Source organism: Anabrus simplex, chromosome 3, assembly GCF_040414725.1.
Source record: "Anabrus simplex isolate iqAnaSimp1 chromosome 3, ASM4041472v1, whole genome shotgun sequence".
NCBI lineage: Eukaryota > Metazoa > Arthropoda > Insecta > Orthoptera > Tettigoniidae > Anabrus > Anabrus simplex.
The window spans coordinates 137461316-137487348 of record NC_090267.1 but is presented as its reverse complement, the minus strand read 5'-3'; the positions used below and the strand labels follow the sequence as shown (position 1 = coordinate 137487348).

Below are 26033 nucleotides of genomic sequence, written 5' to 3'. Positions count from 1 at the left end.
CACATATGCAAATTAGGCCAATTACTAGTGTACCGGATATTGTTTTCGCATCTCAAGAGCGGTTTTAGATCAAACCTTCGTGCAAAGAACTAGGGACTTAACGGGGCAGTCAATATAATGAAATAACGTAACCCATACATATTCCATGTAACATGATATCCTATTATCTCGGGTTCGTTACCCGTATCTAATTTGTAAACATTTGTTAAAAATATCAATTCATGTAAATGTGCGTATCACTTTCTTTGACCAACATAATGGTCGGTTCTTCGTTTTGTCCGATAAATTGTTATTTAATTAGTATGATTTTAATTCATATATTTAGTTAAATCAATCTATTCTACCCGATAACCTGCGTTCTCATTGGCTAGATTTATATGTACGTATTTCCTGTCCATATACTCGTAGTATACTCCACGCGCTTCTACCCTGAGCTAGGCAGAATTTAAGACAGGATACGGCGCACCTCACCACGATTACTTGATTTTAGAACTGGAAAAACTCTAAAGAAAGGCAGCTCGATTTGTTCTGGATGATTTTCGACAAAAGAGTATCGTTAAGAAACTGTTGCAAAGGTTGTGCTGGGAAGACTTGTGAGAAAGGAGACGAGCTGCTCGACTAAGTGTTATATTCCGAGCTCTCGGTGGAGAGATGACTTGGAATGACATCAGTAGACGAATAAGTTTGAGTGGTGTTTTAAAAGTGCCGGCCCCGTGGTGTAGGGTTAGCGTACTCAGGCCCCAGGTTCGATTACCGGGCAGGTCAGAGATTTTTACCAGGACCTGAGGGCTGGTTCGAGGTCCACTCAGCCTACGTGATTAGAATTGAGGAGCTATCAGACGGTGAGATGGCGGATTAGGTATTATGAAGAATCTGCCCAACAACTCTATCCAAAATCAACACATACAAGAATAAAATACTAATAACTAATTCACACACCTATATTTAACCTATTCTGTCCCTTGTTCCCATCTTATTTATATACAACGCTTAGCTCTGGGCCTTAACATGCATACAGCCCTGAACGTATTTAGTTTTACTTAAGCTGAGCAAAGCAAATGCCGCATTGGCTTACATTTAACAATAGATTCACTTGTTTAAGAGTGGCCTAAACAAGTGCATCACATATTACTTCACATGCTTATAGAACAAAAGGACTTAGCAGCCATCTTTCCATCAGTAACGAATCGGTGCCTAGCCCATGATGACGGCACACAGCACAGGGATGAAGGTCCTCTGCTCGACTCCTGGATACATCATGGTTGTCCTCTGCTTGATCCTGGTCGTGTCTGGAATTGTGGAGTTACTTCAGAGCATCTATTTCACCGCTTACCGTGATTGTACACACGGCTTCAATCTTAGTGTTAGGCTACTGTTGACTGTAGTCTCCGCTCAGTGAACTGAGTCCCGTCTGTGCGGCACTAATTAACGGGAACCAGCCCAGGTGTAATCAGTCCTGGACAGCGGTTATATCTTACACGACTCGCACACGTTAGTAACACAATCCGCGTACGCGTAAAAGAAGGACTTGTAATATCTTATATCGTTACTAACTCTTGTGAGCTAACTCACGGCGATTATACACTAGTCTGACAACAGTTTCACAAATAAATATGTCTAATATACTTACGAATTACGCCACTCCGCACTTGGCGTTCAAAACAGCAGGTTAATAATACAATGATACATTGAGTGCGCGACTGGCGGAGATACAAGTGAGCAATCAAGTGAGCGAAATACAAGTGAGGTACAAGTGAGTCTGCGAATGAGAATCAAAGTGAGAGCTCTTCCTTTCTTGCGGTAGCTTTTATAGACTTAAGAGGACGCTAGCCTTGAGGTAACTCCCCGTTTAACAAACCGTTTCCCTTTGTAAGAGCTATCCATATGTCAGCGTCCGCTGCTGGAAATACGCACCTCTCTCATTTCAACACAGGTAAATCATATTAATGACTGCTGGCACTCGGCAAATATACGTTAATAGGTAGGCGAGTATTAGGGATTGGAACAATTTAGCAAGGGAGATGTTCAATGGTCCGCCTCTGTCGTGTAGTGGTTAGTGTGATTAGTTGCCACCCCCGGAGGCCCGGGTTGGATTCCCGCCTCTGCCAAGAAATTTGAAATGTGGTACGAGGGCGGAACGGGCTCCACTCAGCCTCGGGGGTCAACTGAGTAGAGGTGGGTTCGATTCCCACCTCAGCCATCCTGGAAGTGGTTTTCCGTGGTTTCCCACTTATCTTCCATGCAAATGCCGGGTTGGTACCTAACTTAAGGCCACGACCGTTTCCTTCCCTCTTCCTTGTCTATCCCTTCCAATCTTCGCATCCCTCCGCTAGGCCCCTCTTCAGCATAGCAGATGAGGCCACCTGGGCGAGGTACTGATCCTCCTCCTCAGTTGTATCCCCGACCCAGTGTCTGAAGATTCAGGACACTGCTCTTGAGGCGGTGGAGGTGGGATCCCTCGCTGAGGCCGAGGGAAAAACCGATCTTGGAGGGTAAGAAGATGTTCATTGCATTTCCAAATTCTTTTGCAATTATTTAAGAATAGACTAGGTCGACAACAGATAGGGAATCTGCCACCTGGGCGACTGCCCTAAATGTAGATTGGTAGTGAGTGATTGACAGATCTATTGATTGATTGATTGATTGATTGATTGATTAGATCGATTTCTGAATAATTTAGAGAATTTCCGTGGTGGTAAAGCTTATGTACACTCATCAGTCTGATAACCCCGCTTTTTTTAGCTTTTTAAGTCTGCCTGACGGTGTTGTTACGCCAGAGTGAAACTAACCAAACCGCCTTCCAACATACAAATATGACTCGAAGTAGTGAAAGGAACAAAGTTTGTATTTCCTATTAAGTGCTCCAAAAACTGAAGACTACGGTATCCCCTTAGAAATAATACAGTACAAGACTGCAAAGGCTAGAATTCGAATATAATGAACATGAACTAAGAAGGCGTATATTAATTCTGAGTAAGTTTTGAAAACATGACGCTGAGAAATTCTGATTGTGTTTTCATGTATCTGAGCGTAAAGGTCACTGGTGATTGCTTTTACTCAGTCAATAAACGGGCAGTGCCTACACGGACAAGACTGATAACAGAAAATTATACTAAGTGATGATGAACACACCAAACGAGTCCATCAATATTTTGTGCAGTACATCAATTCCACTCATTGGTTACCGAGCCATGTATTTTTTTCTTAACGACATTAAGAAGTGTATGATTTGAATTTTTTTTCAATACTCCTAGGTGCTGCCTGACCGAGGCGGTAAAGGCGTGCTCGGTTCTTCAGAAGGACGTCCGACTCCATGTCTAGATGGTTAGCGTGTTGGCCGTTTGTCAGAGGTGTCCCGGATTCGATTCCCGGCAGGGTCGCGAATTTTAATCATCATTGGTTAATTCCGCTGGCACGGGGGCTGGGTGTATGTGTCGTCATCATCATTTCATCCTGATCACGACGCTCAGATCGCCTACGGGAGTCAAATCAAAAGACTTGCATATGGCGAGCTGAACTTGTCCTTGGACTCTCGCGGCACTAAAAGCCATACGCCATTTCATTATACCGGAAGGACGTGGGTTTGATTCCCCGTCAGTAAGTCAAACATTTTAAGAAACGAGATTTCCACTTTCGGAAGTGCATCCAGTCCAGAGGTTCCCTCAGCCTACATCAAAAATGAGTACCAGGTTAATTCCTGGGGGCAAAGGCGGCCGGGAGTAGAGCTACCTCTCTAATTCTTCGATTGCCGAGATTACAGATAGTGGAAGTTTTTATCTTCCACTACTCCAAGTGCCTCCATGGTCTGTACAGTGATGAGTTTGCTTTGCAATACTCCCTCCTCGTTTATGTGTGGATAGAGTTAAGGCTACTTAAGGTCTTACCGGGGGTGTAAGGCCGGATGCTCTTACTGTCACCATACACTGTCCAACACTGTCACCGGGATTCGAAGGCAGGGCACCCGAGTTGTAGCCAAGTGGCTAGACCGCCACCTCCCTTACTTTCTCCACGAAATATAATCTTATTTGTCGACTGTAAACAAAACTACATAAAGCAAAATTACAAATTATTTTCCGTAGTCCTAGTGCAAAACAGCTAGCTTAAGTTTCGTTAAAAGATAAAACAAATTTTTAATTTGGCTTACTAACTTTATTAAAATATTTGTTTATAAATTATACGCTTATACATTAAATGGAGACTTTCAAAAGTCGATCACGAACAGATCTTTTGAAATGCAGCCACCGTGGTCTGGTGGTTAGCACAGAGTTTTCCGATCTGTCTGGTCCGTGTTCGACTGTCGACTCTGCTATCACGCACACTCAGCTTCAAGTAACCATACATGATTAAGATAATGGTTTCCAATCGGTTTGGCCCATGTTCGTTTCTCGACTCCACTACCGGGTAACCTACACTAAACCGAGCTCGATAGTTGCAGTCGCTTAAGTGCGGCCAGTATCCAGTAATCGGGAGATAGTGGGTTCGAGTCCCACTGTCGGCAGCCCTGAATATGGTTTTCCGTGGTTTCCCATTTTCACACCTGGCAAATGCCGGGGCTGTACCTTAATTAAGGCCACGGCCGCTTCCTTCCAACTCCTAGGCCTTTCCTATCCCATTGTCGCCGTAAGACCTATCTGTGTCGGTGCGACGTAAAGCAAATAGCAACAACAACAAAAAAAACCTACACTAAGGTGCATCTAGTAACTGAAAAGAGGGGCGAATTGAGATCTCTCTCTCTCTCTCTCTCTCGAAACTGGAATCCTCGAAAATGTTGTGAGATGGACGGCAGGCAATGGTATGTTGATAAACGGGATTAAAAGTCAGGTTGTGAGTTTGACATAGGAAAAGTCCTCTCAGTTTTAATTACTTCGTTGATGGGGTGAAAGTTCCTTTTGGGGATCATTGTTAGTATCTAGGTGTTAATATAAGGAAAGATCTTCGTTGGGGTAATAACATAAATAGGATTGTAAATAAAGGGTACAGATCTCTGCACATGGTTATGAGCGTGTTTAGGGGTTGTAGTAAGGATGTAAAGGAGAGAGAATATAAGTCTCTGGTAAGACCCCAACTAGAGCATGGTTCCAGTGTATGGGACCCTCACCAGGATTACCTGATTCAAGAACTGGAAAAAATCCAAAGAAAAGCAGCTCGATTTGTTCTGGGTGATTTCCGACAAAAGAGTAGCGTTACAAAAATGTTGCAAAGTTTGGGTTGGGAAGAATTGAGAGAAAGAAGAAAAGCTGCTCGACTAAGTGGTAGGTTCCGAGCTGTCAGCGGAAAGATGGCGTGGAATGACATTAGTAGACGAATAGGTTTGAGTGGCGTTTATAAAAGTAGGAAAGATCACGATATGATGATAAAGTTGGAATTCAAGAGGACAAACTGGGGAAAATATTCATTTATAGGAAGGGGAGTTAGGGATTGGAATATATTTACCAAGGGAGACGTTCAATAAATTTCCAGTTTCTTTGAAATCATTTAGGAAAAGGCTAGGAAAACAACAGATAGGGGATCTGCCACCTGGGTGACTGCCCTAAATGCAGATCAGTATTGATTGATTGATTGATTGATTGATCGTGTGCTTTCTCATTTAAAATACAGGCGAATGAGAACTAACATAGGCCAATTTCCTTCATTTCGGTCCATTACTCAATTAATTAATTAATTAATTATGTGTACTGGAATCTCGGCTAAATCCACAGTACGGCTAATACCACAAGAGGCCCTTATCTGAAATATAAATTTACTGCAGGTTTACCCCATCGTGAGGAGATCTGATCGGCTTATTGCGTCCTCTAAATACCTTGTACTATGGTTGTAAAAACTCTAATTGCGCAATGAGTCACTTTTCGTCAAGAAACTTCATACCTTGATCGCAGACGTACGTGGAACACACACATCAATGCGAAACTCAACTCAAAGAAGCCTACGCTAGACTGATAAAATTGTATTCAATAATCAATAGAAAATTAACTCAACGCACGAATTGTACTCTTCTAATTTATACATCAGTTTTGCGTCCGCTGATCATGTACGCTTGCCAGGTCTGGGGTGGAGCATCTCCATTCAAAGTCTACCGCACACAAGTGTTCCAGAAGAAGGTATTAAGTCTTTCTTTGAACGCTCCATGTTATGTGAGAAATCACCGAGAATTAAATACTCCATACATTACTAAACACATCTGTAAACTGGCTCAAAAATTCGTTTCCCCACAGATAAATGTTCCTGATGCTGCATATTATGAACGTGGACTTGAAATCAAAACCACCCGGCAACTGAAACCTCGTCTCCTCAAGATATGCGGCGTGATCAAAAAGTTTCAGTTTGAGGGCGTTGCTACAACGAACATGCATCGAAGCGTGACTCCAATACGAGTATATAAGCACGGACATGTAGGCAAAGGGATTGGTTTGGCAGTCGTGTCCTGCCAAGGTGCGTGCGTTGAATGCGGCCACGTGAACTATGGTGATGTTATTACCAAATGCGTCCAAACAGGACCAAAGTGCTGTTATTCTGTTCTTGTCTGCCGAAGGACAAACTCCTGGGGACATCCATCAGAGAATGAAGACTGTGTACGGGGAAGCATGTCTGTCGAAAACCACCCTTGTGGAATGGTGCATCAAGTTCCGTACGGGTCGCGTTTCGACATAAGGCGCCGATCGATCTGGGAGGCCAGTCTCATCCAGAAGGCACGCCAACTCAAATGGGAGACACTCGAGCACGCACTCTATAGACCTTATCTCTCCTCATGCGATTATCACACCTTATGTTTCCACAAAGAGGCCTTGTGTCGGACGAGGTTGTGCAGCAGGCAGTTAGGGACTTCTTCACGCAGCAGGACACGGTGTTTTACCACACAGGGTTCGTCAATCTGATGCTTCGGTGGGATGAGTACCTCAGTGCTCACGGCAATTTTTCCTGATTGGCGTCCCGACTCAGGACTGTACGGCCGTCGAACGGGAACATTTTGATCGCCCCTTATATATTATTTCCAGTAACTGATTCAAAAGATTAACAAGGATGAAGACTGTGTTCTCAAGATGAACAGTGCTGAAATAAGTGTTAACAGTGTCTGTGTCTTAATTTCAGCTCACCCTCAGTCTCAAAACCCCGTTAGAGTGCTTTATCTTTCAACAGGCGTTTAAAGGGAATCAGTGTAAACACATGATAAATGTACGTACATATTCAGAGATATGCTCATTAGAGTCTGAGCGTCATCGACCTCCTGTTAGCAACTGGAAAGGTCATTAAGAACCATTCGACTTAAACAATTTGTTACGAATTGCACTCGAACTGGTATCCAGTCCACTGGGACTGACCTCACTCTAGCAATATCCTTAGTTTGTTATATTTCTTTGTATTCTGTTCTGTGATCGCTAATCTGGTGTATCAATATATTTCGCTGAGCGATTATTATTTTTTTAAATAAACTTCAGTACTGTACTTATATTGTTTACTGTGTTTGGAAGACAGGCTTCTTTAACTTCTACATTTATATCTTTCAAGTAATATATTATTCGTAGTGTTACCGGCCATGAATTCACGGACTACTGTGGAACTAGCCATACAATGCAATGTTGCGAGATGGTCAACAGCATGTTTCCCTACCAAAGCAAGAAAATTTCCCTTTCTTCTAAAAAATTCCCTAAGCTAAAAAAATGAAATGAAATGGCGTATGGCTTTTAGTGCCGGGAGTGTCCGAGGACATGTTCGGCTCGCCAGATGCAGGTCTTTTGACTTGACACCCGTAGGTGACCTGCGCGTCGTGATGAGGATGAAATGATGATGAAGACGACACATACACCCAGCCCCCGAGCCAGCGAAATTAACCAATTAAGGTTAAAATTCCCGACCCTGCCGGGAATCGAACCCGGGACCCCTGTGACCAAAGGCCAGCACGCTAACCATTTAGCCATGGAGCCGGACCCCTAAGCTAAAATTTAATACGGATAGTACTACGACTATTCATGCTATACATGTATGATTAATATTACGTAAATTATTACCAGTTAATATTACTGGTCTGATGTAAAATAACTGTATACCAAGAAGACTGTCAGAAATCTGGTCCTTGCAAAAATACAAAAGGTCACTCTCATTATTGAAAATGTCCTCTAATCACTAGTCCTGACACAGATTTCTTGCAATGTTCGTTCATTATGCTTGAACATCATGAAATATTTCACAATCTTGTCTTTTTATAACTAAATACAGTATCAGAATACCCAAACCATAATAAAGCTAGAGGTGATCTTATAGAGGCTGTAACGAAAGAAGAAGAAGAAGGACAGTAGAATGAAATTTAGTCACTACTTGTTATATCACATAACAGTTGGGCTTGTAAGTTGCCGCTGCAAGAAATTATCTGTTTATTAGAAATTTATACATACAGGGATGAAATTTTCCTACTTTAGAAAATATTTTAATAACATTTTCCTCTTTTCCCTCACATATTTTTTTTACTAATATTTCCCTACGCCAAGGGAAACTTCCTTCCGCCTGGTAACACTGGTACCATCAGTAGCGTAGCCAAGATCGACCGATGGGGGACGGGGGTTATACAGTATGTTTCTATATTCCCATTACAGATTTAAAGGCTTGTAGTGGGGACCAGGACGGTTAAGTTTAGCACAGGAACTTTTGTCCGGAAACGTACCGTTTTCCCGTACCGGTAAAAAACAACTACAGCATACGTTCAAATCTCCTGCATTTTTGGCGCCACTGACTAGAGAACGTACGTCATTGAACGATCACGTGATGCCCTACACCCCTACAGGTTCGTTTACATTCCATGCCATTCAGCTGAGTGCGTGGTCCGCACGGAGACGTGTTGTACTTGTGATTTTCGTTCACACAACAGTACAGCAATAAATCTGTACTACGTACACAGCAGTAAGTTGTACGTACAATAATTCATCTGCACCAAAAGTTTGGCCAATAGTGGATAGGTCGTGGTGGCACGATTGCTTGGCCTGCACGTTCACCCGACTTGACACCGCTAGACTACCACCTGTGGGGTCGTATGAAAACTTGATTTACGAAACCCCTGTAGAATCTGAGGAAGATCTACGGGCGCTGGTTGTGGCTGCAGCGGATGTTAAAGGACCAGGTATTGATGACCATGTGTACGAGAACATGTTACGTAGGTACCGTCCGTGACTGTGTTGACGTCGGTGGTCGTCACATCGAGCCCCGCCCAGACGACAAGCAGCAGAAGTCGGACAGAGCGCCAAAAATGCCGGAGCTGTGAACATGTGTTGTGGTAGGTTTTTGCGGGTAGCTGGAAGACGGTACGTTTCCGGACACAAGTTCCTATGATAAACTTAACCGTCCTGGTCCCCACTGCAAGCCCTCAAAGTCTATAATGGGAATATAGAAACACCCTGTAATTACAAAGTGAGGGCGGAAGGTAATGCAGTTGCTTGTGCGGGTGTGGTTCGCGCATGCGTAAGTGTTATTACATGAATAAACAAGTGAATTGTTGAGTTTGCAGTACACTAAAAAATCTTGCATTAAAATACAGGACGAGAACAATATGATCAAAGTCAACAGTTTTACAGAGAATCGCATGATCAGATTACAATCTACAATCCAATAATTGAGGCTTTTTAGAAAATAGATCCAAGATATCTGTTGGTTTTAAAATTTTGTCTCTGAGAATATTCAAAAGAGCCAACACACTGAGTCGACTTTCACGTGTTTATTGTCAGTTTCTGTTCATTTTCATTCGTAAAATTTCCCTGGGGAGGGGGTTCTAACCCATAGTACCATGCTGGGGAATAACCCAGACAGTTGGGAATTAGCCGATTACTATTACAATTAAGTGAATGAATCGTAAAAGTAAATTATACCGTGTAATATTTTGAAGTACTAAATAAATATGGCACCAGTAACACTTGTTCTAGTGTATAAATATTACTGCAGTCCTTCTCAAAATACGTCATACTTCTACTTTTGTCTTAATATTGATAATTTTTTTCAGATCCATTTCTGGTGAGAGACAGTGCTTACAGTGTACTATATCGCCCGTTGTGTGATGGAAAAGTTTGTTACTTTCGTCGCTTTGTCTCTGCCACTGACAATACAAAAGTGATTGAGTTATGAGTGATGATCATGCATCTTGTCTTTGTGATGAATGCATTGAAGTGTCTATCATACGGCTAGTTGGTGTAGACATGTCAACGGGCTTAGCAGAATGGAAACAACATTATCTTTCACCTTCACAAGAAAGTACCTCATGCCTTGTTTTCTTGGTACTCCTCTTCAGTAATGCGTGGCAATTCTGTGACAGCCGATCCGCGATGGTGACTGTTGGGATTCCCACCATCTTCGCGGTGAAATTAATTGTTTTACATGTGGATGACGCAGTAAATATGAACTAAGCTTTTAGACTTAAGGGCTTCTGATATTATGATCATAGCCCCAGAACCTCCAGTTTTTGTGGAGTCCAAAGAGTGAAACGAGATGTTTCATTTGAATAATCCCACACGCATTATCCAAGATTCGAATCACGGACGCTGAGGTGGAAGCCAGTGATGATATCACTCGGCCACCACGCTCCCATAATGAACATTAGCTATGTAACAGTCCTGTTAGGAGGGAATGAGTAAGTTACAATAAGTTTCTTGGAATCTGCAGATTCCCTCAGTCATATTTTCCATAGCGTTGCAGAACTCACTCTCAGAACAAACTGAAATAACCAAGTTATTTGGTTGTTCTAAAACTGAGTCGGCTAGCATAGCTCCGAGACTTTTGAACTGGGTGATGCGTCTGCTGTCGGTTCGAGTCACTCTCGGGTGTGGATATTTGTGCTGTATACTGTAGTTATAGTTCATCGTATTACTTTGAAGTCAAACATTGTTTCGAATCAATGTGGTACATCATAAGGACTGATATAAAGTGAAAGCAGTTTCTTAAAGGTAACGCGGTCATACAAACTTCCAGAGCAGTAATTCAGTGGAAAATAGGAACACCGAGCGAGTTGGCCGTGTTGTTAGGGTCGCACAGCTGTGAACTTGCATTCGGGAGATAGTGGGTCTGAACCCTATTGTTGGTAGCCCTGAAGATGGTTTTCCATGGCAAATGTTGGGGCTGTACGTAAATTAAGGTCACGGACGCTTCCTTCCCACTCCTAGCCTTTTCCTATCGCATCTCCCTATCTGTGTCGGTACGACATAAAGAAAATGGGAAAAAAAGTAGGAACACGGGTGGGAATTCATAACTATCACCTCCTTTGATAATTTTTGTTTAAATATTACAGGAAATGTGAACTGATAATTTAAATGAAAATCTACGAATACATGTCCTTATATTCATCACACCTGCTATGATAGCCGGCGGAAATGAGTCTTCAAAATTCCCATGTGCTTTAATAACGTTTATGAATTGCAACGTCCAGTCACAAATTCTGTTAAGTTTGACTTGATAGTTGACAATCCTTATATGGCATCCAACATATTTCACTACTCTGATAAATTGCCTCAATAAGCGTTGATGATGTTTTAGAGCGTGAGGTGAAGTAAAAAACATGTCTCGGCGCTTGAAATAATGTTTTGTCACTTTACATTCAGCCTGAAATTAATATATTCAAAACTCGATGTAATTACCCTTAGCTGGAAGAAGATTTGTACGAAGCCATCGACTCTGAGATGGAGTCCGGATGTCTATGATTCACCTGCCGCGGTACAATGCAGCATAGGGTTTCTACCTGAGGTGGTAATATGCTGGTCTTGTACAGGGACATCCAGTTAAACTAAGTTACTGATAGATGTGTTTACGAACAAAATCTCTAAAGAATAATTGCATAAAAGAATTCAATATACCTGAAAAACTTTGTAATATAATGTCTGTAAAATGACTTGAATAAGTGTGTTGTGACCTGATTGTCAGGTAACGTACTTATAGAGAATATAAGACAGCTATTAAAACCCTGTTTGGTTTGTTTGTATTTTTCAGGCTTCCATTTGGCATACGAAACGCTGCTCAGTCTTTTCAAAGGTACATGGACTCCATTTGAGGCATTTGACCTTTGTGTTTTGCTATCTCGATGACATCCTGGTTGCATCTCAAAATGGAGAAGAGCATGAGCATCAGTTAAGAACACTCCATGAACGACTGCATAAATGCAGATTGATACCAACCTGTAGTGCATAGACATTTTGTACCGGATAAACAGTGTTTTAGTTTCCTTCAACTTTTTCATATAGCAGAAAGTTCTGTTTATTAATTAAATGATATATTTAAGGGTGAGAGAAAACTCGGGAATCTTGACCCTAAATTAACTAAATATGCAACTTACGAACTTTGTCTGGTGAAGATAAAATACCATAAAAAGGGATACTTAAAACACACAAATAAGATTTAGCATAAAAGTAAGAGCATAATACAACATTTCATCCCTAATATATAAATATAAAATCTAATTTTAAATAATTCCCGGAAGTGACTGCGTACCTTAATTGTGATGATGCAGCCAGTGAGCGCAATGAGGTTGCACAGCATGTGGTAGGAATCTACTAGAAGAGTGAGAGCATGAGTCATGTGACTCATCACCATCTGAGTGATGAAGAAGAGTCCCGTGATGCACAACATGAAATAAAGTTGCACGGGCTGCATATGCCGGAACCACTCCTTCATCGCCATCCTGTAACACAAAAGCGTGGGTCGAAGATCTCATAGACAGTACATGAAATGAATGTGAGATCATATAACTCCAGATAATCCGGTTCACACAAAGAACATGTACCATGTGAGGTATGACTACTACACAAGAAGAATGTGGTTTGTATGGCTACCTGGAACAGTAGAAGTGTGTGCAAAATTTGTATGGTAAAAACAAAGAATGTTTTCTTAGGTTTAAATAGACATGAAAGCTGCAAAAGGAGCAAAAGTATTTTCAATAATTTGTATGTATGCTTTTGAACTTTATCAGCGTTTTCGCTCTACCTGGTATGATTTCCATGAATGTATTGCATTGTTCTTTGATGGCTTCATCACGATGCCAAATTTTTGTGGTGTCTTGACCAGCTCTGACACAGTGATAACGGTTTCCTTTTTAATTTTCTTTTTTTCATTATAGCGCACGGATTTTCCAACAGATTCACGTCTGGGCTGTTACCAGGCCAATAAATATTAATTTCGTGTGGCCCTTGTAAGGCAGACCCTCCGATGAGGGTAGGCGGCATCTACCATGTGTAACTGCGTGTTATTGTGGTGGAGGACAGTGTTATGTGTGGTGTGTGAGTTGCAGGGATGTTGGGAACAGCACAAACACCCAGCCCCCGGGCCACTGGAATTAACCAATGAAGGTTAGGCCGGAAATCGAACCCGGGACCCTCTGAACCGAAGGCCAGTACGCTGACCATTCAGCCAGCGAGTCGGACGGCCAATACATCATTTTAACATTTTTCTTACAGAAAGGATGTCACTTTCATTTTTATGGCATTGTTTTTGTAGTTCCATTTGTATTCTGAACTTGGATTACTTGAAATCAACGAAATTTTTAGCTAGGGCTCTTCTGGAAGAGGGAAGTTAAACACAACAGCTGATATAAGCAGGATTCGGTATTTCTCAACAAGTCGTAAATATCATCAAGAAAAGTGATGATGGTGATTTTGGATGCCAACAAAGTCACGTCGGGAAATGTTTCAGGCGGCCAAAACTAACCCCAAGAGTTTTTTTAAAAACTCTAGAATCTTGCAACAACTAGCCGAAAAACAACCAGCAGGGAATTGTCTGTGAAGATGGATGAATGTGGGATACAAATGTCTCTTGCACCACTGTAGTGTTTGTACTTACGTAAGTTACGGTTGTCAAGTGATATTCTATTTATGTGTTTGTCCTGTTGTTTACTCTATGTCTCATTAAAGAAGGCCCTATTGAAATATTACATGTGGCGACGAGGATAAAAATTATTTTATTCTGATGAATTTTAGATGCAGTGAAACCACACTGCACGAATTGTGATTTAACCAAACGGAAACTGAAATTGTGCACGATAGTGGACATACGTCAAGTGACATGCTTGTTTTAGGTAACTGTATTGGCTCCTTATCTGAATATCACTGTGGAGATGATTGGAATACCTACTAAGAAAGAATGGAACAGTATTTCGTAGCGAATTATGTTAATGATCGAAGAGTAGCAGTGTTACTAACACTAGTTGGAGAGGAGGCGTATGAAGTACTGAAGGATTTATGTGATCCGGCACTCCCTAAAGATAAAACTTACGATGAATTTTGTTCTTTTAAAAAACAGTAATCCGAAAGGAAGTTATTTTCAATAAGAGAAAATAGTTTTATAACGCATGTTAGGTCACAAAGTTAAAACTCGCTTAGATTTTCTGTCTCAATCCTTGGTAGAACAATATCGAGAAAGGCAAACTGAGTTTCACCACGGCACCAGAGATGTAGCTTTTTATGAAAGGGAGGTGGTGTACGATAATGCCAGGGCTCAGGATCTAACCTGCCAAGTTGGGCTAGATCTTTACCGTCTGAGCTACTCAGCCCGACAAGTGAGAGTAAGTTCGACATCATATGTACCATAGGTATGATTCAAGGTTAGTATATAACAGGTTACCCACAACGGCTGGCTTGCGGTCATTGGCTATTCGAGCGTGACGTCACACAGATACCTGCTCTCTGATCGCGGGAGCGCTTTCCAAAGGAATTTAGTGATTGCGATATGTTTTAACCAAACACTCATTAGCTTGTGTGTCCCCTATACCTGCTCAAACTGGCTTTGTAAAAAGTAGATAACGAACACAATAATGTACAAGAGCTAATCGTGTCACAAGACCGTGGTTATTGCTAATAAGATTTTAGTGGCCACACTACGCTACTGGAATCCAATAAAATATTCTAAGTTAAACAAAACTGAGCAATAAGTATGACCAAAAAAGAAGCAAGTGAACAAAAGAACGACCAAACAGTTCTATTATGATAAAGTGAATCTTACGTTAACTGGTAAGTTCCTTCATTATTTTTCTTTACCTTCTTGACTTACACCTCCATAACCTTGACACGTTTATTCCACTTTTTCCTCGCGTTTCCTTAAATATTTTATAAGAGCATATGTTCTCATTTTCACAAATGTGGCCACAAGATCACTACTTAAATTTGGATCACTTGCACATATTAAAGAAACTAGAATCTCATTTACTCCCAACCCTCTTCGGACTGTAAATCCGTGATAAGAACAGAAACCTTTCTCCATATCTCATACAGTTTGTGACCACTCAGCAGTCAGCTCTGTATGACCACCGTATGACACACTTCGAACCCAAGACTGCGAACAATACATACTGCCATATGTTTCTCCTATGTCTGTTTGGGAACCTAATTGTGGATGAGTGAAATCGTGTTTTTTAGCCATCCAACCTGCAATATAATTCAAACCTTCGACCTCCATTGCAGAGTCAGTTTCACCGGCAAATGTTGGAACAGTATCATACGCACCACTTTTCCAATTTCGTGGCAGAGCCGGGAACCGAACTCGGGCCTCCGGGCGTGGCAGCTAATCACACTAACCACTACACCACAGAGGCGGGCAGGTTCTGTCTTCTAAGGTTCAATACTGTGTGAAGAGTTTCAAACAATTCTCGCTCTTATGATATATGTGTTGTGGGTCAGTATTTCTCCCACAAAATTATCACACAGCCGTTTTAGCAGGCTCAACGACAAAATCCCCCTTCAACCGTAGTTAAATCATGAACGATTAGAAGCGATTAGTGCAGTAAGGGAAACTGCAAACAGATCTTTCTTAACTGGCATACTAATTAGAAGAAAAATGGAGGAGATCTGACCCTTCGAAGAATGAAGATATCGGCAGAAGAAAAGGAAGCACTCTGAAGGGTGTGAAAATTAAGGACACCCTAGGTCATACAAATATAATAACATTGAGATCGGAAGAGAGCTAGAGTTGAACATGGGAGGTCGGACAGAAAATATGAAAGTGAGAAACCTAGCACAAGTAAGTGGAGGCAATGCTAGACTCAGCTAGGAGATCCGTGGTCACCAACCCACGATCCCAAGTTGAGAGATTCTAGGTTTACCCCATTTAGTAACCTCTTATGCCAGGCAAAGGTATGTATGTAAATGTAGCAAAGGCTTTTCAGTCTGTCAAACACATAGCAAATACAATTTAAATTAAAACACTAAAAGCATATCTGTAAAACACACACTAACATACAAAGAATGACATGTTTCGTTCTACAAGAACATCCTCAGATTCTATTAAATCACTTAAAATAAGCTTATATATGTACAGTATTGTTTACGTAGCGTAAACTTGTCAAAGATAGAGAGATAAGTGATAACATGAAACAGTAATGACAAAAATAAATTATATACAATTATAATATAGTGAAAAACTTACGTATTTATCTAGACTGCCGATGTTAAGTCTGTTGTCACCAAACACTATTTCAGGACTGTCTAGTGTGTGTTTTACAGATATGCTTTTAGTGTTTTAATTTAAATTGTATTTGCTATGTGTTTGACAGACTGAAAAGCCTTTGCTACATTTAACTAAGTCAACACTGGAAAACATGGCTTCATTTTTAACAAAAGGCAAAGGTATATTCTACCGCCCCATTCACGGGGAGAAAACTACGAGAGGTTTTGTAAATTTCCTCCAAGGGGTTGTTTTAAGTACGTAAATTGTCTCCTATTCGCTAGAGATTGCCTTCCATTTGCCTTGGACGCCACAGAGTGCATCTCCACGGTACCCCGCGAAGTGACATTGTGATGGACTTCGTTTCAGTACTCATGAGAAGGCATACAAACATTATTCAGTGTGTGCATTGTGTTCGGTCGCAATAGACATGCGATCTTCCCTCCTACGATGTCAGCAGAACAATTTATCCTCAATTAGACCCACCACCACAAACAATGGATCACTCCATAGAAAACATATCAGTCTTCTCAACGCCAGTCATACGAATATTTGTCACTTCTTTGAAGTTCTCAAACAAATACATAGGGACACGTATGTGTTTTTAGAAACCTGACCAAAAGGAGTAAACCTACTTCCACAAAGGATTATTTTTAAAAATGTTCATGCCCTTCGGAAAGAGCAGATTACTCGACTTGGGTTTGTAAGGGCTGTTTGTTTTAAATTCCAGTTCTTCTTTCTTTTTCCTACCGCTTTTCCCACACGTGTGCGGTCGCGGGTGCGATCTGTGTCGCACATGTGGATTTGGCCCTGTTTTACGGCCGGATGCCCTTCCTGACGCCAACCCTATATGGAGGGATGTAATTACTATTGCGTGTTTCTGTGGTGGTTGGTAGTGTAGTGTGTTGTGTGAATATGAAGAGGAAAGTGTTGGGACGGACACAAACACCCAGTCCCCGAGCCAGAAGAATTAATCAGAAGCGATTAAAATCCCCGACCCGGCCGGGAATCGAACCCGGGACCCTCTGAACAGAAGGTCAGTACGCTGACCATTCAGCCAACGAGTCGGACTTTTAAATTCCAGTTCTAAATGTTCTAAATACGTTTTAAGTTTTATGACGAATCTTTAACTATACCAACAATTTGTGCGAATTATGCATGTAAGCCTATATTAAGTCTCTATTATTGACACCCCTGTCTACTAACGGGAAGGAAAATGTGGGCAGTGGCGTATTTTATAAACAGAATGTGTGTTCGCTATCTCAGGTAAAGATGAGACAATTTACGTGCCATACTGTTTATAAACAGTCATTCCTTGACCTGCGGAGGTTCACCTAAGACGTAATATTTCTGTTCATCATAATCGTTTTTAAAATAATATTACCCTGTAGTTTCCTCTACTCATATATCCTTGAACTAGAATTTGAATTCATGTCTCCAAAATATTACCATATCATAGCAATCGAATACGCGGAGGGGGAATGTATGTTGAGTTGAGTTTTAGAGGTCTTGTGGTAAGTAACAAATTATGACCTGGAAGTTTTATTCAAAAAGACTACTAAAAGCGTGCGAGGCACATGCAGGATGGCAATCTTGAGAAAACTCTTTAACGTATGTTATTTTCATTTTATTGCTTGCTTCGGTCCATCTTCAGTAAATTTATAGCTCCCCAATGAAAGTCTGGGATGCAAGAAAGTTGAGCGATGTTATGATACAGCTAGCAACAGGCGTTGGGAAGCCGTTCATTTAGTTTGTGTTTCTGCTGCTCTGTGGAGAGAGAAGATCGTCACGTCACGAGTTCGAGTTCATGAGTGTTCACGACTAATCAAATACAATCCGATAAATTTGACACCTTTTCTATACAAATTTCGTATGTGATCTACGCGACATGTTATCTCATGTTGGATTTAACTTTTGCGATCTTGAGTCATGTATAACTTTCTAAAGAGTTTTTTGTGTATCCTGCACTCACGTGCTCTCTTATGAACTCAAACGATCTCTATTTTAGATGACGAATTATATAAGAAATTGCTGTATTATTTGAAATTAATGTTATTTCTCTGAAGTTAAAACCTGAAGTTGGGAAAATCATTTTACGTACGGCTATGAATGTAATTTGGATCCACCTGCTGTTTCAATCCATGGATAGCAGCCATTATGCGAGTTTGTAAACTTTTCTATGATCATGCTTTCGTACAACTGCTCTACCTTTCCGAGATCGGTAGTACATCATGATTTCTACTACATCACAGTTAGGCTTCTAAGCTCTTCCAACACATTAAACTGAGGATTTGTTCTGAAATTTGGGGAGTTCTTCCAAGATTTTTTATTTATTTTACAATTGATTTTACGTCGTACTGGCACAGGTAGATCTTACGGCGACGATGGGATTGGAAAGGGATAGGAGTGTGAAGGAAGTGGCAGTGGTCTTAATTCAGGTACAGCCCCAGCATTTGCCTCATGTAAAAATGGGAAACCACGAAAATCATCTTCAAGGCTGCTAACAGTGGGGTTCGAACCCACTATCTCCCATCTAAGATTTTCAGTGCAGTTTCATTGTATTTGGTCAAATATATTAACTTGATTAATTAATTGAATGTAGTAATTCACTGTATTGTAAACATTAACACTCTTAACACAATTATGAAAACTATTTACTTAACGCAAAACGCACAATTTTAAGTTAAAAACGTTTGACAATTTTATAAAATTAGCACTTTTAAATGAAATGTTTTAATAAAGATCACAAAAAATATATTAATTTAACAAAGATAACAATTTTAGAATGCTTTGATGATTTTTAAATATATTTTAACGTTAGAAAATTTGAAAAATGTGTCAAAGAAAGTATTTTATGTTTATAACTTCTGTTTTTAAGAAAGAAAATAAATTAATGTGCTAATCTTTGAAAAATAACATCTTAACTACAGTAGATAGTTTTATTTATTTACTAGAAAATGTACCCGTGCTTCGCTACGGTATTCTACGTTGTATTCGAATATCGAAGTAAATACTGCACATACAGTAAATACGATTGTTTTAAAATGGCATGTCTCTTAGCGTTATCCGAGAAACAGCATAGGGAGGTTCCCAATACGGTGTTTCCAATGTAAAGTGCTTGTTACGGATTTGTGATGATAACGGCAGGCTCACTTGCCTACTGCCATTCACAATCGAGTTGGGAAGTTTTCATTATAATTGCAGGCCCCATCGCCTACTGCGCGGTCACAATCGATTTTGGAGTTTTCGTTACAATGGCAGGCCCCCTTTCCTACTTCCAGACAGATTACAGTTTTAATTAGAATGTTTGGCAACTTCCCTACTACCAGTCAAAATTGAGTTGTACAGTTATAATTATAATGACAGGCCCCTTTTCCTACAGCCAGCCACCTTACTACCAGTCACACCAAGTTGGTGAATTTCCATCAAAATAACAGGCCACTATGCCTAATACCAGTCACATTTTAGATGGATACATTCGTTTATAAGGGCGGGTACCCTTGCCTACAGCCAAACACAATCGGGTAGGGGACTTTTAAACAACAATGCATGCTCCCTTGCCTTCTGCAAGTCAAATCGAGAAGTGAATTATTCACTACAATGGTAGGCCTTCCTTACTAATGCCAGTTACACAGGTGTTGGAGAAGGACCCCATTCCTACTGCCAGTCAAAGTCGGTGTGGGGAGTACTGATTACAATAGCAGACACACCCTTTCTCGATCGCTACAAGACGACATCAGTGAATATATATAGACCGACATACGAACGTATATGCATGCTTAAAATATTGCAGACCTTCATTTACAGATTGACTGCTGCAAAACGGTACGTCATATCGACAAAGGATTGTACCATAAGACGTCAGATTTAGCGCCCTAAATGGCTGGTCGTATGATATCTGATCTATTCCTGGGTCAGCTTGAGTTAGAAACGTTGAATAGGGTAAAATTTTTGTAAGATTATCTCACATTGCATTACTTTTCAGATAATTATGTGACAGCTACATACATAGCATTTGGCTCACATATGGCTACTGGGCGGGCCAATTTTCGTGTAGGGTTTGATGATTCTATCTTTCTTATAAGTGATTGAAAGTATAAATTATGCATGTGAAAAGTCCAAATTTACTTACCATCGAGAAATAGACAAAAATCAAACGTAAAAGGGATACAGATACAACAAAGAGTCATAAGACCAAGGTTGTAGATCACTCCAAATTGAACGGAGATTGTGCCTTCCCTTATGTGATAGGACTTCGCGAAGATCTGCACCATCATTAAAATTGCCTCCATATTTCGATATTCTTCGGGGGGAAAAGTTAAAAATTTAAAGCTCTTGGAAATATTCTGTCCGTTACAGGCTAAAACGTATAATTTTGCCAAATTTCTGTTTTCTTGTTCGTCTCGCAGATTATGCCGCAATGTGGATTTTGGGCGAGGAGGGTTAATATTAGTACTTTCAGGTAACTAAACCAAAAAATTATGCAGATGGTTGTCATTATTACCCCTTAAACGCGTAGCTGTGCGAACATTTCGCCAAAATAGTCAATGTACAGGCACACAGTCGTTAGGATTTTACTTATATAGATAAGGAATCTGCCCCACGTACAACACCTTTTGGTCTATGTCCGTTGGACTTACCCTGCAAAACCGACCATTTATGATATCTCCCTTATTAATCTTTCTGTCGAAAAAATACACATGAAAAAAGTTTTCGAAATGGATTTCCAACAAATTTGATCGATTTCCAGTCAGGTTGGTCATGTACTGTATATATTGTGGAAGAGTAAATTCACCATTTCGGTCGGTTCCCTGTAAACCGCCAGTCCATTCCAGGAACAGGAAATGTTATTGACCTTTAAAATCTACCTTTGGAAAGGTGGATGCTAAATATAAAGTTTGGTTCAAATATCTTCAATAGATTTCAAGTTGTTAGATATACGCTCAACACGCGCCCGTTCTTAAGTTAAGTCCGGTTAATGATATCTCCCTTATAAATCCTCTTACCGAAATGATGCACATGAGAAAAAAAGGTTTAAAAATTAATTTCCATTAAGGCAAGTAGATTTCTATTAAGTTTGGTTGTGTATATTTTGTGGGAGTGCAAAATTACGGTTTCGGTTTCGTATAAACCCCCCAGTCATTTAATGGATTTAGAAACAATATTTGCCCTGAAACCTACCCAAGGACAGGTGGATTCTAAATATGAATTTTGGTGGAAATATATCCAGTAGTTTCCAAGTTATAGACAAACAGACAAACAGAAAAACAGACACCAACGATAAAAATATGCAGATGGTCATTATTACACCTGAAACGGATAACTGTACAGAAATGTCGCCAAAATATTCAATGTACAGACACACTCTAGAAGTGCAGACCTTTATTTCGAGAGTTACTGCTTTGAAACTCTGCGACATATCTGCAAACGGACCTCACCATCAGACGCCTCTTTCAGTGTTCTACATGGTTGGTCCCATGACATCTTCTCGTATCTCCTATATTTATGGGTTAGATTGAGTTAGAATCATTGGGTGTAAAATTTTGTACAGTTTTCGCATACTACTTTATATTTGTGATACTCATGTGACAGACAGAATCATAAAATTTGGCTATCACATTGCCACTGGTCATGCCAGTGTACGCGCCGAATGTCATGATTCTATCTTTCCTATAAGTGTGCCAAATTGATGTTAACATATACGTGTAAAAGTACAAAATTAGCTTGAAATCGAGAAATACAGCTCTATTTAACGTATAAGGAATAGAAATACGATAAAAAGTCATAGACCAAAGTTGTAGATCTCTCCAAAATGAAACGCGATTGTGCTTTCTGATTTGTGATAAGACTTACAGATTAGCCACCAATTATCCCGAAAAGAAGGTGTGCACCGTCGGTAAAATTGCATCCATATTTCGATATTTTCCGGGGCCGAAAGTTATACATTTGCATAGCTTAGAATATTTCCTCAAAGGAAAGACTGTCAAGCTTTCGGGATTAGCACTCGCATACATACGGTGTAATTAAGGAAGAAAATAATTCAGTAAAGAAAGTTGAAATTAATAGAAAATGGATTAAAACTGAGGACAGCCGGATGACGACAAATATGTAAATACCAAGTGAATGTATTGGAAAATCAAGTGCCCCTCAATAAATTATGCTGGTGTGAGTTATGGATATAAGAAAGAGGTAACAGAGGAGAAATTTAGGCGCAGGCATTCTTAGGTCAACAGATAAGATGACTAATGGTGAGAGAGAGAGATTTGTTAAAGAAATAAATCGTCCGTCCTCCAATGAGGGTGGCCATTTGGATCCGGAATACAGTTTCAATTCCAATGGAGTTTAAACATATTAAAAAATGAAGATTTAATCGTTGAAGCTGTTATCTTCTTTTTTCACGGGGTTAGTGGGGGAGAAATGTCAATCACGTTCTCAGGTACGGATGGAAGTGAATGATTTGCAGAGAGTCCCTCAGTATCTGTATTACTATTTTTTCTAACTCGCAGAATGGAACTTTCAAGTTTTGTAGGAAGTTCGATGTCTGACTAGGGAGGGCGCCTCTTGCTCCGAATAGCAGGCCTCTGACAATCCACCGATCGATAGGTATTTTATACTTAGATGAAAGGTAAGGCAAGTATGGAACATAAATAGCTTGCTTTTCTAGGTCCACATCCCGAGCCTGATCCAGGTCCCTTTCAAAGCGAATGGTGGGATCTAAGACCATCGCTTTCATGTCCTCTCTGTTGATGGCTACGATGTCCGCCCTCCGATTGGAGTCATCGGTAGAGACGCAGTGAACCTCCTCGTGCACCTCCCATCCACGCTGTCTCAAGCCTTGAGCGATCGACGATCTTACACGGTGGTAGCGGTGGTTGCGCATTAGATCAGTGCTCCTGCAGAATCCCAGCACATGTCCAAGGGTTTCTATCTCGTTGCAGCCATTTTGGCGGCAACGGGTTGTGTTGAATGACCTACCGGGAACCGACCTGACTGCGGTGAGGTTGCATGTCATCTTCACTGCATTTATGTATTCAGAGTAGGACAGAGGTGATTTATGAGTCATCCAGGAGTTTGCTTTCGGGCAGTATGAATATAACACTACTCCTTTTCCTTTATGTGGTAGCTGACACCATGACTGAAAGGATCGATTTCTCATAATTTCGCGTAGTTTCCTTCCGTCAATCTTTGGGGGGAGACTTTCCTTTTTTATATCAAGTCTGTGGAGTGCCATATCTTGTTCTTCGGGTAACTTCCTTACGTATGGTAGGTGAACGTCCTGAACATGGAGTAAGCGATTACAAATATTGTAATGCTGTATATTTGCTTCCCATTCTGCGCAAATTATTCCCATCCCTCTGACCTTTCTGGCACTATACAGCATCGAATTTGGAGTATCATCAGGCAGCATCATTATTTCTTTTACAGAACTTCTTATAATTTTGTCCAGATCTTTAAGAAAAGTGTTTGATAGTTGTGTCAGAGGGGCACATTGTAGAGGATAGATCAAACCCGACCAAACAAACTCGTTAATAATCTTGATTTTTTGCTCAGGTTTTAGAAGTTTTGTTTTTACCAGATTATTTAAGTCAGAAGTTATTGTGCTTATTAGTTTATGTCTGTCAAGAGAGATTTCATTGTTGAAGTCACTTCCTAAATACTTGATTCGTTCATTGTTTGTTTTTATCGATGGGATTATTGATCCTTCGACTGTAGTGACGTTTCCTTCAGTTAATTTTCCTTTCTTCAGGGTTATAGATTTGCTTTTAAGAGGATGGGTATGTAAACCAATTTCTGTAAAGCTGGTTTCAGCCAAATTTAATAAGGTAGGAGCATCGTTTTTGATTTTGCTGAGTATGACTAGGTCATCTGCGAAAGCAACTGAGGATAACAGTGGTAGGTCATCAGATAAAATATAACCATAACGTTGGGATATGTCATGGTCAGTGAGATTTTGTATTACAGTATTGATTGCTAAATTGAACAGCAGTGGTGAGATAGGGGACCCTTGAGCTACGCCACACTTAATTTCGATGAGTTTTGATTTCTTATGATCAGCTTCCACTTGAACAGTGTTCTTTGTAAGAAATGCTTCAATTAACCTACACAAGTTAGGAGGAATTTCAGATTGTCGAAGAGATCGTTTGATATGTTCATATCCAATAGAGTCAAATGCTTTTGTGACATCTAAAAAAATGACACAACAATCCTTTTTGTTGCGTTTCGCATCCTGAAGGCAACCATTCACGAGGGAAGCGTTGACATGAGTACCAGGTAATGGCACGAAGCCACGCTGGTGAGGACTTAGTGTGACATATGAACGCAGTCTCATATCTAGTACTCGTTCAGTTATTCTCCTAATCACCGAATATATGGTTATAGGTCTCCATTCTTTAATATCATTTATGTCTCCACCCTTATGTATTAAAATTGTTCTGGCCATTTTGAGTTTTGAAGGTACGTAGGAGAAATGAAGCATCGTGTTGATGAGTAACGTCAGAAATTTAGTAGCTTTGAGGTGCCGTAATACACGAACTTAAGCTATTCGAGAACGGTTATAAACTCCAACGATATTCCGCCAATATCCCACAGAATGTCCGATTGACACCCTCTCTTGCCTTCTACCCAAGGAACAACCATGGATTTAAAGGTATGATGAGGAAAATGGCAATACGTTACTTCCCTGCTGGCATGCAGTCAGAGACGTTGCCATGGTAACCTGTAGGTTCGTTGTCGGTCTGTCGGTCACACACGCAGACCATGATACCCGCAGAAAATAGTAAATTTCTCCGTCATTTGAATAGTAAGGTAAATTATGAACAACGAAAGTTGTTTATAATGAAGAGACGTTTCACATACGATCCACGGAGTTTACAGGAAATCAATAGTATAAGAGAAAATGAAGGAAAACCGTTCTGGTTTTCCTATAAACCCCCCTCTAATCAAATATTTTAAAATGAAATGCATATATAAACCTTCCTCGGGGTGAGTATAGTCCAAATATGAAGTTTGGTTGAAATTTATTCAGCCGTTTTACCGTAATGGTGGTACAGACAAACAAACAAACAAACAAACAAACAGACACAAAAAGTAAAAACCACCGATTCGGTCTTGAGTTAACCTAAAACGGATAAATATCTGAAAAATTGGCAAAACAAACGAAATTACAGACAGCGGACCCCCTACAACTTCATTTATAAGATAAGAAATACAATTCAAGTTAAAATGTTTTAATTGAATGATGAAAACTGAACACTTTAAATACATAGCAGCGCGTTACTTTTATACAATAATATTATTGAATGTTTATGAATTATGAATAATTATCTAAACGAATGAAACTGATGTGGACGGTGAGGAAGAAAGAACATAGTAAGAATTGAAATATTGATTTAAAGTGCTCTGTAAAACTGCCATTCGATTAAATAAATAAATAAATAAATAAATAAATAAATAAATAAATAAATAAATAAATCTTCTAAGCAGGTCAAGACCAGTTTTGATAACTTTCCTCTGAGTGCTTTCTTACACGATCCATGTCAGAGTTGGGGCACCTATCTCGAACCTAGACCCGGTTATTATAGGTTGCACATACTTAGAGGCATGACTTTTTGCGATAATTTATGTTCGATTTCACGAAAAGGAAA

The 26033-nt window shown here is 40.2% G+C and overlaps 1 protein-coding gene across 1 annotated transcript in view; it reads right to left on the bottom strand.

Annotated features, from left to right (window-relative positions):
* Positions 1-26033, bottom strand: part of ZnT77C (Zinc transporter 77C) — a 326268-nt gene that overhangs the window by 208632 nt on the left and 91603 nt on the right. The window contains exon 2 of the mRNA XM_068227024.1: positions 12451-12640. Within this exon, the coding sequence (XP_068083125.1) occupies positions 12451-12640 (190 nt within the window). The remainder of the gene's footprint in view (positions 1-12450; positions 12641-26033) is intronic.